General features: G+C 37.2%; 1 protein-coding gene across 4 annotated transcripts; it reads left to right on the top strand.

The window, feature by feature from the left end:
- Positions 1–1,251: 1,251 nt before the first annotated feature.
- Positions 1,252–10,822, top strand: LOC138038293 (forkhead box protein D1-like). Of its 4 annotated transcripts, none has more exons than XM_068884082.1 (3): positions 1,252–1,339; positions 7,104–7,144; positions 7,474–10,822. In XM_068884082.1, the coding sequence occupies exon 3, from the start codon at positions 8,031–8,033 to the stop codon at positions 9,117–9,119; it is 1,089 nt and encodes a 362-aa protein (XP_068740183.1). In that variant the 5' UTR covers positions 1,252–1,339; positions 7,104–7,144; positions 7,474–8,030; the 3' UTR covers positions 9,120–10,822. The 4 variants fall into 4 exon arrangements, with proteins under 4 accessions (XP_068740183.1, XP_068740185.1, XP_068740182.1 ...); XM_068884081.1 differs by lacking the exon at positions 1,252–1,339 and adding an exon at positions 3,493–3,647; XM_068884083.1 differs by lacking the exon at positions 1,252–1,339 and adding an exon at positions 5,407–5,417.
- The last annotated feature ends 4,343 nt before the right edge of the window (positions 10,823–15,165 follow it).

Here is a 15,165-nt window from a genome sequence, read left to right as displayed (position 1 = left end):
TCAACGAAACAAACATTTTAAACAAGCTGAGAGGAATTCTTCACAATAGGCGATGCAAAGAGTTGAACTCGGATCCATGGCTTTTTACCTTGCAGTACGTTTCCGATCAGGGGCACCCAACGAGAATATAAAATAATAGTTCAAAACCACTTAAACATAGCATTGTCAAACGTATTTTCGTATTTAAACGGTAGATATAGGCATATTTTTATCCCCTAAAATTTTTTCATCTGTTCGGATTTCCTAGCTGAAAGTCTATTGATCCGAAAACTATAGGGATCAAAGCTTACCTTTTCGAAATTTTCAGCCGGAAAAGATGCTCCAGAATATTCTAGGTGACCTTTTGGGTAAAAATCCGTTAAAAATGGGTAATTATACCAATTTTCAGACGTTCGAAAATCCTAGGAGAGGCTGGCAAGCAAGAAATTTTACACCAAATCATGAAATGTTCCGAAAATTCTAGATCTTAAATCGTCTTCCGAACAGATATTTTCCGAAAATTGAAGTTGGGCCGGGTGCCCCAGTCCGATATCCACTGGACTAACGAGACAAGCTTGTGGAAAGTCGAATTTTTTGGACTATTGGCATAGTAGTACCCAGCAAAACAATTGAAAGTTAACCGTCGTCAACGGGATTTTAGAGCTAAATACTGTAGATCAGCGCGGCTTAGCTTAGGAACGATATTTCTTGTTAAACTTGAGCTTCAATTCTGCCTGTTTTCGTTCTTCTTACAGCGGTAAACTTGTCGTATTGAGATGGTGTCTGCCGCCTACGATGGGTGTACATTTTAGTCTTCTGGGAAAACAACGAAAATAAACCTTCGTCCCGTGTCACAAAAATTTGTCCAAAAAATAATTCTTTTGGAACGAAAAGAACCCACAAGACTTTAAAGGTCCCAATGTTATGTGCAAAAAAAAAAAAAAACTAGTCTACTCTCATGGTCTTGTGAAGTCAAAATTATCTGTGCAGTTATTCGTGCTTTTCATTTGCATTTGAATTTTTTTCTTTTTGGCTCATATTCTTTCAGATTTAATTATTCTTTTACGCTATTTCAATAGTTGATATACAATATTACATACTACAAAAGAGACAAAAAGAAAAAGTACACGGCCCAAAAATCATGCGCAGTGACCAAAGTAGCCGTAGCACAGGCTTTCGAGTTAGACATTGCCACCTTAAATTATGTGAATACATCGACAATTTCCAACACTCGGCAAAGTCCCTTTTTGATTTATATTCGTTTCTGCTTAGGTGGCCTCACTTCACCATAAACCTCTTTGGAGGGAGAAAACAGGACAGCCACGACACCGAGGACATCAACCCCTTCTGTTCTCGAACAGTATGTTGGCTAAACGTTCTTTGACGTCCCACAGGAAACTTACGAACATAGAGGATAATTGTGAGACGTAGCCTACGGTTTTTAGTCCTGTTTCAAGAAGACTTGGATGTCTAACCATAAGCAGATTAAATTACAAAGGCAGCACTTTCTTCTTAGTTATTTTTCGATCCTGAGTGTTGATCCGCATGACTGCCAGATGCCCAACCAACCGAACCACTGATGCAATAGGAAATTTCTTTGCGTATAATATCGTTGCATCATTAGCTTTACTCTTTTTACTGACTGAATCTAAATTCAACCTACATTAATAAAACGGCTTCAAACAAACAAACAAAGACTAATTTAATTATTCAGTTTTCAGATGTAACACTAACAATAATGAAACTTCTTAATTGAAATGACAAGTCTTCTATCACTGGAGCACTAATGTGGTACACGGTACATTGAAATCGAATAAATTTAACTCAAATCAAATCAAGTCAAATCTGGAGATGGAAAATCAAAACGACATTGAAGATAACCTGCTAAATATTCGTTTTTGTTCCGTTTTAGCAATGCGGGAGATGCGCAATTGTAAGGTTGTAACGAAAAAGGAACAAAGTCGACATTTTTACAGCGCACTCCGGTCTCCCGCAGGTTTTGTCAGGGTTAGTATCACCCATGGAGCCCTACTCCGGCTGTTTGCACACATTTTTCTCTGGGTACTTCAGTTTTCACCTCTAGCCAGAAACCAAAATTTCAGCTGAACTGATTTGATACGTGCAAGGAAAGGTTACATTTATACAAACGTTGGCCGTGTAGCACTTATATTTTAAACAGAGTTAACTGAATAGAGTGTAATGTGAAGTGCTAGATTTCTATCCCATATGAACCATGTGAGCGTTAGCGCTACTGATGGAAATGGCCCCACACACGGCCAACGTTTGTATAGGGGCCATTTCCATCAGTAGGGCTAACGCTCACATGGTTCATATGGGATAGAAATCTAGCACTTCACATTACACTCTATTCAGTTAATTCTGATTTGATACGTGGTCTCCCCAATTAGAATAAATATTATACTCGCCGCTATTGTATGAGTTTGAGAATGAACATAGTTATTACTTATGCAAATATTGATGTTAGTGGTGTAAAGCGTGGGAAGTGACATGATAAACAAGTTGCTTAGCAACGGGTGAGACGACAATGGAATTGAAAAATAAGACCCATAGGAAGGATTGGAGTTCTTGTAGCTCAAAGGGTAAAGCATCTGATCGGCCGGTGTTAAGGAGGAGGTTGTTGGTTCGGATTCTGCCTACTACTCTGACTTTTTCAGTGTTACGTCCCCTCGCCCGTTGCCAGGCAACTAGTTTATCATAGCTATTACTAGTTTTATTTTTTGTCTTCTAGCAATTTTTTTTTCAACCACTGCTTGACAAAATCAAAACCAAATGATTACTTCACAGGAAACAACACAAAGGAAATGGGAAATGGTTGTTAACAGAAACTCCAGTTTTCGAGAGCACGTTATCCTGTTCTAGCCGAGATGCGATCAGTATCACAATATCGCAAATCTTTTACAACTCATCAAGCGAATTATTTTTGCTGCTGACTCAAGCGTCGCAACAAACAGTCTTTTAATTTAAAGATATTCTAATGCCTTTCCATGAGTAGTTTTGGCTACCCCAAAAAAGCCGCTCAAGAGCAGATGTTAAAGCCGGTCTCAAAATGTGCAACTCTTGACTGAAACAGTCCGTTATCTGCACGTTGGACGAAAGAGATAACGAATCATCTAAATAACAATAATGATAACAGTAATGATGATTATGATATGCATTTACATGGTGCAGTTTCCATGTAAACATTTCTAAATGCATCTTAGGGTCGGTGCAAAATGAGGTGAAGACCAGTTTAGGTAAACAGGAAGAGGAAATTCACCGATGTACTGGCGGGAAAAATTTCACCTTGCGATATGACAAAACGTTGTTTCAAGTTTCATATGATATAAGCGATACCGTTTCGTTTCGTTTCATTAAACATGGAATCACTATTTCCAGAGGATGAGTAATTATTTGAGGAGGCATGAATATTGGCAACTGCAAAAAGAACCCAAGAGCGTTGGAACTTGTTAAAGGGGCAAAGTCCGATCGCATGCATCGTGTGGTTGGCAATTCTTAGAGAGAATGAGTTCAGTGATACTTTTAGCAGTTTTTAGCTTGGTTTTCAAGGGGAAACTTTTATGAGATAGTTTTACTCTCATTGGTTAGTTTGAAGTGGGAATGGTGGATTTTGCATTTTGAAAAGACTTGGCCATGGATAAGTAAAGGAGGTACGGTTATTTGTCTAACAATATGTACACTGAATAGCATCTAAATTTACATCGATAGTTGTTTGTGCAGGTAATATAAATGTAATACAGTTAGTTTCTAATTTTATCGGTTTTTGACGAAAAATAAGAAGAGCTGACATTAACTAAGTATAGTTTCAATGCCGTGTTTCTGAGACGACAGAGGTTAAAGGTAATTTAGGATGGGCCAATATTCTCGCCACACTGTGTTGCATAAAACGAAATTAATCTGTAGTAATAATCGTGTGGGTGGGAAGACAAAGAAGGGAAGAAATAGGGAAAACAGTGTATGTACCTAAGATTGATTCAGATAGCAGCAGTTTTTCACTCGCTCAAAACCGCTTTCCATAGCTTGAGAGTTGGTTTCTAGGTAGCAATAATATCCAAGTGGAAAAATCAAGTTTCCGGGATACAGCAGAGAGATCGTTTAAGTATAAGAAATATCGTGTAATGAATAGGAGAGAAATGAATCAAGTCAAGAGGTACTTTAGGATCTTTTTATTTTGTTGTAAAACCAGAAGCCTTCGATCTAGAAATACTGATGTCGAATGGATCAATTATTCAAAAACATTTCATATGCATATTAATTAAAAGGCGCATGGGATCAAGATGACCAAGAAAAAACAAAAACTAACCCTAATATTTTAAACTGACTTTAAAATTAATTTTGTCCCCTCACTTTTAATATCTTTACTCAATTTATTTTTTCACCCAAGAAGGGAAATATATACGGAAAAGTATATACATTTGTGACGCTGCTCAACATTTCAATCTTCGTTTTCAATTCAATAAAACTGAGAGAAATAGAGTTGAAAATGATGACTGTTTACCGTCTAGTTACGCAGCGGGTAAAATTAGTGTCAACCACCACACGCTTACTGCAAAAAAAAAATTGGTGTGAAATAGCAACACCTCCAATAATATTGTTTCCCTTATTCCGCTGAACAAACCGGTAAAGAATGAAAGCAATCTAATTGTGATTAATCCGTATGTTCTTCATAAAACGTATAGCTTTTTGGATATGTATATTATTTCTTTCATATGTACTTCCCACTGGACCACGGAAACAATATGTTCGCTTAACGAGATTTGGGCGTTTGCTATACAAACCGAAATTTAAAGAAGTTCCGGAGCGTTCAGTTGTCAATGATCTAGATGTCGCATTATCGAGTGAAAACGATATTGCTAGAGTTGAATTATTTAATTATGAAACCTTAAGAAGAATAATAAAACAATGCAGAAAAAGTATACTTGAACATCAGATAAAACAATCCGTGCGTCGGTGCCATAATTTGAGCAGAAAAATTGAGCTTAAAGCAGGGAATTGAAGATCATTGAGTACAACCGCTTTTTTAGAATGTTTTTAGCAGCGTTTGCGCTCGAAAGAGTGTCTTTTCTTGGTTTCATTGATTCTTCACAGATTTATTGGACAACAAGACAAAAAGGGAAGAAATTAAATATCACTTAACAAAAGAAGTTTTTCTCTTTTGCATTGGAAAACTCGATATTCCATGGAAAGGCATTCGATCGGCCTTAATTTTCTGTCACCTGCCTCTTTCAGATTACAAAAACAATGACAATGTAATGAAACGGACGATAACAAGTTGCTAATAACCTAGATTGAGCCAATTAATCAAGAACTGTCAGTATTTCGCCAGATCTCCCAATATAGCTTAAGAATTGAACAGTATCTCTTTCTTTCACGAGGAATCGTTAAATCTTGCGCACTTGCTAAATTACCGGCGTTTCGAGGTAAATTACATTCTTTGAAGTGGCGAAACTGTCGAGAACGATTTTGCCATGAGCGCATTAACCCTGACTAAAGACTGCGACAAAACCATCCAAACGACTTTTCTAATGTCAATAAATAATTCACTTAAAATGTCTGTAAAGGAAGCTGGGGTAATTTATCTCGTATAAAGCCGCAAAAGGGGACTGTAATGTGAAAAATATTTATCATGAAACAAAACGTGCACAACTGAACAGATGACATTTCATTATTTTTTTGTCGAAAAAGAGTGCCTTTTAGCTAGAGGTCGCTTATTGCTACCAGTTGTGCTGCTGAAGGGTTTTGGTGACATTAGCAGAGCAAGCAAAAATATACTGAGAAAATACCGAGCATGGCTAGACCTATGTATCGTCGAGCGCTTTTTTTTTTTTTTTTTTGTTTTATTTTTTTCTCGAAGCTGAGCATTTTTAATTCCTGGGAAAATACAAAAGCAAACTTGTCAAATGAATCCGTTGTTTGCCACACACCGTGAACAATCATTGTTCTGTAAGGACAAACTACCCTGCTCTTTCCATAAACTCTGTTGCTACCAGCTGTATATCTATCAAAACTGATCTTTGTGTTTTCAGATGTCCTGCTGCGCACAAAACAAAGTTAAATGTACATGTTATATTGTGGTATGCCGAGCGCAGCTTCAGGAAAATTCTGTCATTGGATGCATCCGCATTATTCGCAAAGCAACGTCTGTATACAAAACTTATTGATCAGTTACTTTGATAAAAATCCATCGTTTTCTGGTTAATAAACGCAAAATGGAATATTTTAGCTTAAGCCAAATTGAAATTAACAATGTCAGTTTTTCGAAAAAACGAAAAATGAAAGCTTCTTTCGTAGGATAAAATGATGGGGTGTTCCAAAACACGGTTTAGCCGGAATTTCACTTTGACATTTGGTAACTTTTGAGATCAACAAATTTTCAAACGCGACGTGATGGCGAAAACTTAGCTCATCGAAAGAGATGTGGTTTATTAGTCGCCATTTGGGAAATATAACATTTATTGATATCTTTTTAATTAAGCAGAATGTTTTCTTTTTAGGCTGCCAGTAGTTCGAATGTGGCGTTCTTTCGTTTTAGTAAGCCTGCCAAACCAAATGAAATTATACCTTAATGGTGTGACTTAACTCGGTTTTCATTAGACAGGGAAAAAGATCGGTAGAAAGGCCCTTTTAGCAGAGACTAATCAGTTTATTGTACGTTGGTTGCCGAAATTGTTATCGCTTTATCAGATCATAAAAACTATTTAATCCCCCAGGGTTAAAGGGGGTTTAATTTGTTTGAAGTTGATCTAACATAAAAAAGATACAGTTTTTCAAAACGGCTAGCACAAACTGCGAATACGTCAATTCTCAAAAGAACAAGCTCCATAAATTTAATTTCTCTCAGTGATCTCCTCAAATAGTGTTTACAGAATTTTGAAAGCAAGTATTTTTTTCAATATTTCAGCCATATTACTTCGTTATTTTCTGAAATACAAATATGATTCTGACTTTTTTACATTTAGGAGTCTAAACATTGTGTTTGATGCATTTGCCATGATGGTAGCCAACCTTTTCACTGAATGATTATCAGCCAACTGAACCGTTCAGATCGATACTTCAAATTAAGTTCTTCGAAATTTAATTTCATATCAATTTCATTTTGCTTTAAGTCTTAGAAGCGACAGGACATACAATCAACATTGACCTACCGGTATGTATTATCAGTCAGTGATAGACCTTACATTTAAAACGTGAAAAAAGTTGGTCGAACTCACTACTCTTGGTGATTAATTTACTGTTTATCAACTGAACACAGAATGAAATTGTATTTTATTTGCACTAGCACCAGCCAAAACTTTGAGGATTGTTTGGGTCATAGTTGAATTTAATTTTTCTGAAAAAGTGCCTTAATATGTTACATAATCGAATGAATTACGATGTTAAAACGACCCATTTTTATGTCAGTTAAATGTTTGTTGAACTAGACGCAAGTCAACTGTTTTTAGCAACATTTATTGAATAAACGTTTCCCTTCTTTAGAATTGCTGACGTCTTTAAAACCAATGGAGATCTTGGCCAATCAAAGAAGAGCTACTTACTTCTGGAGAGCTGACCAGGTGGTCTGCACAACTCGGCGAGAGAGGCGGTACTCGCAATTACCTTAATCACTTTGTCTATAAAAGAACTTAACAGTCAAGAATAACTTGAATGAAACGCTGTAAATTTTACACCATAAAACTGATTTATCGGATCAAGTGAAGGAGCACAGAAATTCTATTCGAAGGCCAGAAGTTTCTCTGCTTACAGCTCGCGGTTGCTGCAAATTTCATCGCCTTTTCTTGCCGTGTTCAACTTAATTTAGTTGCTTGATTGTTGGCTTTTGTTTAGGCGGAGACAACGCAAATTACAGTGAGGTCAATATAAGCATACATATGGGTGGTGATAAATACATGTCACTGAGCTAAAACCAATTGGATTCTTTTGTTTGAAACGGTACGTATTTGTTTGACAAGGCCAACTAAGCTATTAATTCATAATCTCGTTTAGCGAGTTGTATAAAGTTCGCAACACGACAAGGATAATTTCACAGAGAGTAAATGCGAACGATCAACATGACCGAGTTTACAATCGAGAAAAGTGTTGATATTTCTGTCTACCGCCAACTTTCGCCAATGATTATTGATCAGCACTGCGAAATAGAGGGTTCCTCCCCAAATACAGACCTTGAAGACATTAAAACTGAACGAGGGAAATCAGAAAATGTGCTCAGTGAAGAATACAAACAGAATATGGGGCTGGACCTGGAGCTAGAGGAGGACGAGCCGGAGCGAGAAACACGGCTCAAATCGCCGGAGAATTCAAGCAAAACAGAGAGCGCCGACCCAGATGTAAAGCCAACCCACTCCTACATTGCCTTGATTGCTATGGCGATTTTGAGCAATCCAAGCAAGAAGATGATTCTTGGAGATATCTACCATTATATTTCAGAAAACTTTCCGTATTATCGAAACAAAGACAAGAGCTGGAGGAACAGCATCAGACATAATCTCTCTCTGAATGAGTGCTTCATCAAAGCGGGTCGGAGCGAAAATGGCAAGGGAAATTACTGGGCTATACATCCCGCCAACCTGGAAGACTTTGCCAACGGCGACTTCAGACGTCGAAGAGCTCGACGGCGTGTGCGAAGAAGCAACGCTTTGAAGTTTGGAGGCAGTTCTTCAGCTTACTTTCGGGGACTGGGTTCTATTTCTACGCATCCATCCTTCTTTCCTTATAGAACTGATGACGGTCGACTGCATCCCAGCTTGCCTACCTTAACTTACGTTCGCCCAACAAAAAAAAGCTTTGCGATAGACAGTATTATGGGGTCTTACGATTTTCCATACTTATACAGCCCGATATCCGTGAGATCATACCCATCTGTAGGCCTACACGGCAGTCGAGATTATTCTGCAGCTTCGACACTTTCTTCAGCCTACCACAATTCACCGCTTGCTTCTTACGGGTCAGGAATGGCAACGAATGCTTCGGCTGGTTACACTGTCAGCTCTGATTCATCAGCATTTTCTGCTTATTTGGGGTCAAAGCCAGGTGTCGCCTCCAGAGGGCAAAACAGTATAAGGTCAGAGAGCTGGCAAGAAACTCTCACAAAACTACGGCAACAGCTGAGGAAAGAGGTACCTTAGGCTGCGTTATCCAAGCACACGTGGTTTAAACTACTGGATAATATTGCAAACATACGGAAGTGACCTTGCTTGCTTCATTTACAAGCAAAGAAATGGGAGATGAACTTGTCTGTCAGATGAAACTCTTAAAGATACATTTTGCCAAAGTAGGTTCTCTTAAAGAGGACTGGTTCTTGAAGTAAGCCCAGTACGGCCGTTAGCTTTGCTTTCAGACAGAAAATTATAGATTATAGACCTTTACTACACGTGCAAAAATCTTTGAAAAAACATTTTTAGAATAGATTCTTTAATTTCTTTCAAGTCACAAGGGATCATAAATTCTAGTACAAAGAATTGATCAACATTCATAGGCAGGAAAGTTATCAAAAGAGTAGGTATGGTCAAATATGTGTGTTTAATACGAAGCACCAATTTACTTATTGAATAAGTCGAGTTGAGTCAATAATTCCACCCGTTGAATAAATGGGCTGGGAAACAAGTCGACAGTTGGAACCGATTGAGAATATCTAAAGAAATATCGGAACAGCATTAGGCTTAATAGAATTATAAAACTAAAGAAGACCTGATGAACGGTTCAAAGAGGCTTTCAACCAATAAATTGCTCTAAAGATAAACACTGCTAATTCAGTAGAAAGCCAAAAGTCGCCCGATGAAGGCCTGCAAAGATAAATATAAAAAGAGTGCTGATGATTTAAAAGAAAAAGTGTTGCGGGAACTGAAACCTTTATAACAAAAAAAAGTCAGGTTTATAATTTGGCATTAAGACCCATGACTCAGTCTTGATATGGTCGTAAATTTAGCAATTTCATATTTGTCATGCTGATAATTTCCGCTATTTATCAGGTAAGACAACTGGCTTAATAAAAGTGAGGTTGTTGAAAAAAAAAAACACGAATCATGGGTATCCGCTTAATTTGAGAAAAAAAGGCTGTTTGACCTCCGCAAACCAGTGAGTGCCACAGTGTTTTGTAATTATCTGAGTCTCTTTGAAATTGTACTGTATCCCTGCCTCTTCGGGACAGCCAAATTATGTTTGGCTTTACTCATCCGCCTCATATTCCGCATGAAAAAAAGGGATGAAACGTTTATTATGCGGTCGTCCTTCGATAAAAACGAGTACAACTACTTTTGTATTCTTCCGTCGATCGATGTACAACGAACTAAGATACACTAATACGATACAAGTAGCAATATCAGAGAGCTATAGTGAGAGAGGTTAAAAGTTCACGAAGTTTCAAAGGCTATTTTTGACGCGAATTACGCATCATTTGCTTAGTGATATATATTTTTCGTGCGTTTAGCCCGCCCGCATGCATGCTTGCACCGCAAGAGGAAAACATGTCAAAAAATCTTCCAGATTGATGTGTCTTCTAACTTGGCTTGACCAATTTACATGAATAATGTAAGCTAGCTCTTAGCTGTCGTGGCAAAAAAGTGCAGTTAAACTCAAAGAAATCTCAATCGGAACTAAACAGCTCTCCGTGTGTCAATCACCTTGATATTTTGTGTGAAATCTGGCCCAATGTAACAGGCAAGAACGCGAGTTAAAGTAAACTTCCTTTCTTTCCTTTCATAAATGTTTTATGATCAAACTTTTCCATTTGGGTATTTTTATGCGCTCGATACGGGCTTTGGTGTAAAGTTTAGTTTACTTAATCTATCATTTTTGTCAATAATGGTGAAAATAAAAAGTTTACATTGTTCTTGCTGTGTGGTGTGAATCTTTGAGGATAATAGTATACCTCCTGTGTGTTATGCTTCATGCTCTTTGCGATGACTATTTTTTGTTGACCACAGTGGAGCAAATTGAACGAAAATTGACTTCCTAAATTCTATCTTTGTTTTCATTGAAGAAAAACTCAATAAATGGGTTAAAAAAAAATTAAGCTCGTCGAAAAATGAGTTTGCTCAAGACACCAATTTTCGATTTTCACATAACTTCGCGGTTAGTTTATACGGCTTTTTCCTAATAGTGATTTTCCTTCCATAAGTTCTTAATTTAACCAGTTCAACTTTTCTCTTTATTTTGAATTCCTGTGCAGATATGTGTGTCTCATTATCAATTATACCGGCGAAACATTGCTGGCAAAACAGTTTAACGTGGGATTACCCGAGAGAGTTTAAAGCAGCTCAAAGTCACTTCGCAAAAATCTCTTTTCTTACAAAGACTGGTGACATTTTTTCGATATTTTTATTTAAAGGAAATAAGAACGTATCTACTGACTGCGATTTCTTCTTCTTTTCAAAATTTCTATTTCCTTCTTTCATTTTAATCTACACGTGTTGTTAAGATAGCGACATCAATGTCTTCTCAGTTGAATTTCGCGAAATCCGCTCAGACCTAGGGCCCTTTTCTCGAAATATGCATTATTCCCGATAACCTTTAAGGCCCAAAAAGAAAATACTGAAACTGTCATCCGCTTGTTTTAAAATGCTGATCCTTTAATATGTTTTCAACGGATAACCAAAAGCAAAATGTTCGTGAAAATTGATGACTTCGAATTCAAACCTCTCCCTTGTTAAGATACCACAGTGGGAATTGTAATGTGACCTGACATGAATCGACATTTTCGAAAAACGGATCGCAGTTTTCGAGGCAACTGAGTTCCATTTTACGAAAACGACGAGAAACTTGATCTTGTGAATTTTAAAGTACTTTCACCGTCCATTGCACTCTATACAAGTCGCGTGGCTGAATACATGCTTCGTCAGTGTCGCGGAACTGATACAGTAGTTTACTAATGCAGTAACTAAAAAAGGGCGTGTTTTGTGTTTTCCGAGAATATTCGTGTATTCATGCTTTAAGTTCTTTAAAACTTTAAAACATGCTTAAAATTGCATGCATGCTCGGATAATGTTTATAGTTGGTTTTAATTAAAGTAAAAATGTATTTAATTCTTTGCTTTAATTGCGTACTGAATGTCACAACATGATGCATGTGATATACGACATTTACCTACGAATTACTTGTACGTGTCGTCTTAGCACAAAAGTTTGGCATTCTAGTACGAGGTAATTTCAAACACGGTTGTGTTTTTCTGTGTTTCCGAGAAAAAGACTCGCCGTCTTTCTCGCAAGAAGTTACAGGACAAATCTGTTCTGATCTGTCATATTGCTCTGCTAAATTTGTCTTCATATATAAGCCCATTCTAAAAGCAAACCTTTACAAAAGACGACTCTAGTTTTCTTTAATGAGAATGCTAAACGAGTTTATAGAAGTTTGTAACAAGTTTCTTCGTATGAATTAAATTAATAATACTAATTTTATACACGTTTGTTCACTAGTTTGTCGATATAATAGCGTGCGGGTTATTTCTCAGTGTGTGTGCCCGCAGGTGATGGGCAGTGTGAATAAGTGCAATTTTGATGTCAAGGTTCTAATTAAATTAAACGATTTGATCAATCTCTTTTCTGGAAAATGGCGTCTGTGGCCAACAAAGTCATATAACAATGATATATTTCTCTTTTTAATTACCATGTGCGGTCTTATAGAAATTTTTATCTATCATATTTCTGTCGACAATACGGGTATCTCGGAACTTTTATTTTAGCCAAAAGAAAGATGAAAAGTTTCTAACGCGTTTACGTCTTTTCGCCTAAAAATCTTTAATTGAATTACATTTTCTTAACAATTCGCCAGTTTTTCGATAGCTTGCAAACAGAAGCAATGTAGCACTATAATCTTTTTTCATTAATATTAAACGAAAATAAGTTTGTTACTTTGACGATTTTATCATGGTTGAGCGTTGGCGTAGCCGAATTTTTAAACGTCTTTTACTCATTAAAGCCAAAGGTCGTTTAATGAAATACACGTTATGGGCAAGTTTGAGTAATTCTGGCTAAACTCGGAAGAAAATAGTTCTTAGCGGTAAATTGTTTGAACCCATGCAGGGGTTATGTCATAGCTTGTTGAACTTCGTTTTTTCACGCTCTAGAACGTCGACCAATAAAACTAATAGCTTAGCTTCCATACAATGTATACCCCCGGGGTTGATAGCACGAAGCTTCCTTGGCTTACCGAGTCAAAAACTGTTTTATATTACGCACTCGACATATTACGATTCTTTAAAGGAAATTCCACTTACCACGTTATTTGTTTTGTCTCTGGCAATGAGCTATACAAAAGCGATGGAGTATATAGATGACGTTTCATGGGATATATCGAGAGAAATTCTTTGGATCTAAGCAGTCTCCCTTTTGCTTCGCCCCTCGGATATCACATTCTCTGCTAGCTAGGCGGATTTTCGGGCAAAAGAGAAACTGCTCGCAGTCTAGTAGCTGGTAATGTCAAAGTGATGTGCGTTGTATGGAATCCAAAAGACATGAGGTCGTTAGCGTATCCAACAAGTTTTATTCTTTGACAAACCAACTTCAACCCAGTACTAAGGAAAAGCAAAAGAGCGGTGAGAAAGTTTTACCAGTTTTGGGTTTCACTTAATCAGCAAGAAGCACAGAAATTACTCTTTCTCATTTTACAGTTTGGAATTGACTCAATTCATTGATCATTTTATTAAATTCTTTAATTATAATGAGAAACTTGTTTGGCGGTATGAATGAGAAAAAGGCTATTAATCTAAACTACATCACATGCATGTATGGCGGTATAAAGAAGTCATTTCAACGCCGATTTTTTACATAATAAAGACATTTCGCGAATACTTGCCCTTTCTTTGATAATAACTTTGATCATTTCTCTCTTTGAAATGAATTTGGATTCTTTTGAAAGAAACTAGTTAACCTTGGTTGAAGGTCCACACGAGTTAATTTCCAGTTCAATATCTAAGAGAAACGCCGCGCATTTCAGTAAATAACCATTCAGATAATTTACTGACAGTGTGATAAATTAGAGTAATTTAGACGATTAGCGACTCGTTTTATTGACCATTTAATTACTTTCGCATTGTTTAACAAACTGACTGCTAAGAAAAGGACAGGTGAAAAGCGCTATTTTTTTTTTTCAATCGAATATCATTCAGCTTTGATATGTATAAAAGATTCTTTGTTTTGCAAATAATTGTTTTCTACTTTCTTTTGATAAGGTACTTTTCTTGCAATAAACAAGATGTCCGTTAAAAAAGATCTTCGCTTACTCGGCAATATTTTTTTCGGGCTGTTTTGTTTTCAGGTGCGTCACGGCTTTGCTCGGGGCATTTATACTCGCAAATTAAGCGATATCGAGTGAACTTATTTTGAATGGGAAGTAGCACCGAGTACAACATCAAGATTTCACGTACTGTAACGTAACCATCACAGGCAACATCCACAAAATTTTCAGCATTGGAGTTTATATATTGCTGCCCCCGCGTGCAAAATCTCTAGCCGCGCTTTTTGGAAGAACTTTGGACCCTAAACCAGCTTTTTTCTACAGATCACCCCGAGAATTGTGCGATGTGATGTGATACAGCTGTGTCGCCATGTTTAGAACCGTTCTAATCAGTTTCACCTGACTTTTGACTAGTGGAAAAGGATGCCAGTTAAATGTGAACGCCTCTACTCAGTAAGAAATATTGTTATGACCCACACAACACAGCTCAATGGTTACAATTGAAAAAGAGTTTTTTCACTATTTCTAGAAAGCTTTTTTATCGCCAAGCGATCTTTGACAGCTTTCAGATGACGTCGCAGTATCCAAATTTGTGATTGTGCAAAAGGGAAAGAAAACCGCTGTCGTGTAGGTGCAACGAAAAAGTAAATCATAATTTCTGTGAAATGGAATAGAAAATGCAAACATTGCAATTTGTTTTATTTCGCATAAATGGTTCAGGCATAACTAACCTGACTAACTCGCGTTAGTTTGTAATAATGACAGACATCATCAGTCCCAGCAACGTTGGGTACAGTGCTACGGTATTGCTGTTTCCCAATTAGAAAAGTTGCCACTAAATTATCTCAAGTGTGTTATCAATCAGCATAGAAGCCTGCAAAATAACTCCAACATTCAAGAGTACTAGTGTTTCAGAGGGATACAAATGTAAGCCTATATCAGTTCTCCCGGACTGAATCTCCTGGATGCACGCATCTTTTGCCAAGGGAACCGAAGCTTACG

This window comes from Montipora capricornis, chromosome 2 (assembly GCF_036669925.1).
Source record: "Montipora capricornis isolate CH-2021 chromosome 2, ASM3666992v2, whole genome shotgun sequence".
Lineage (NCBI taxonomy): Eukaryota > Metazoa > Cnidaria > Anthozoa > Scleractinia > Acroporidae > Montipora > Montipora capricornis.
Note: the sequence above shows the minus strand (reverse complement) of the source record. Positions and strands in the feature narration are given on the sequence as shown.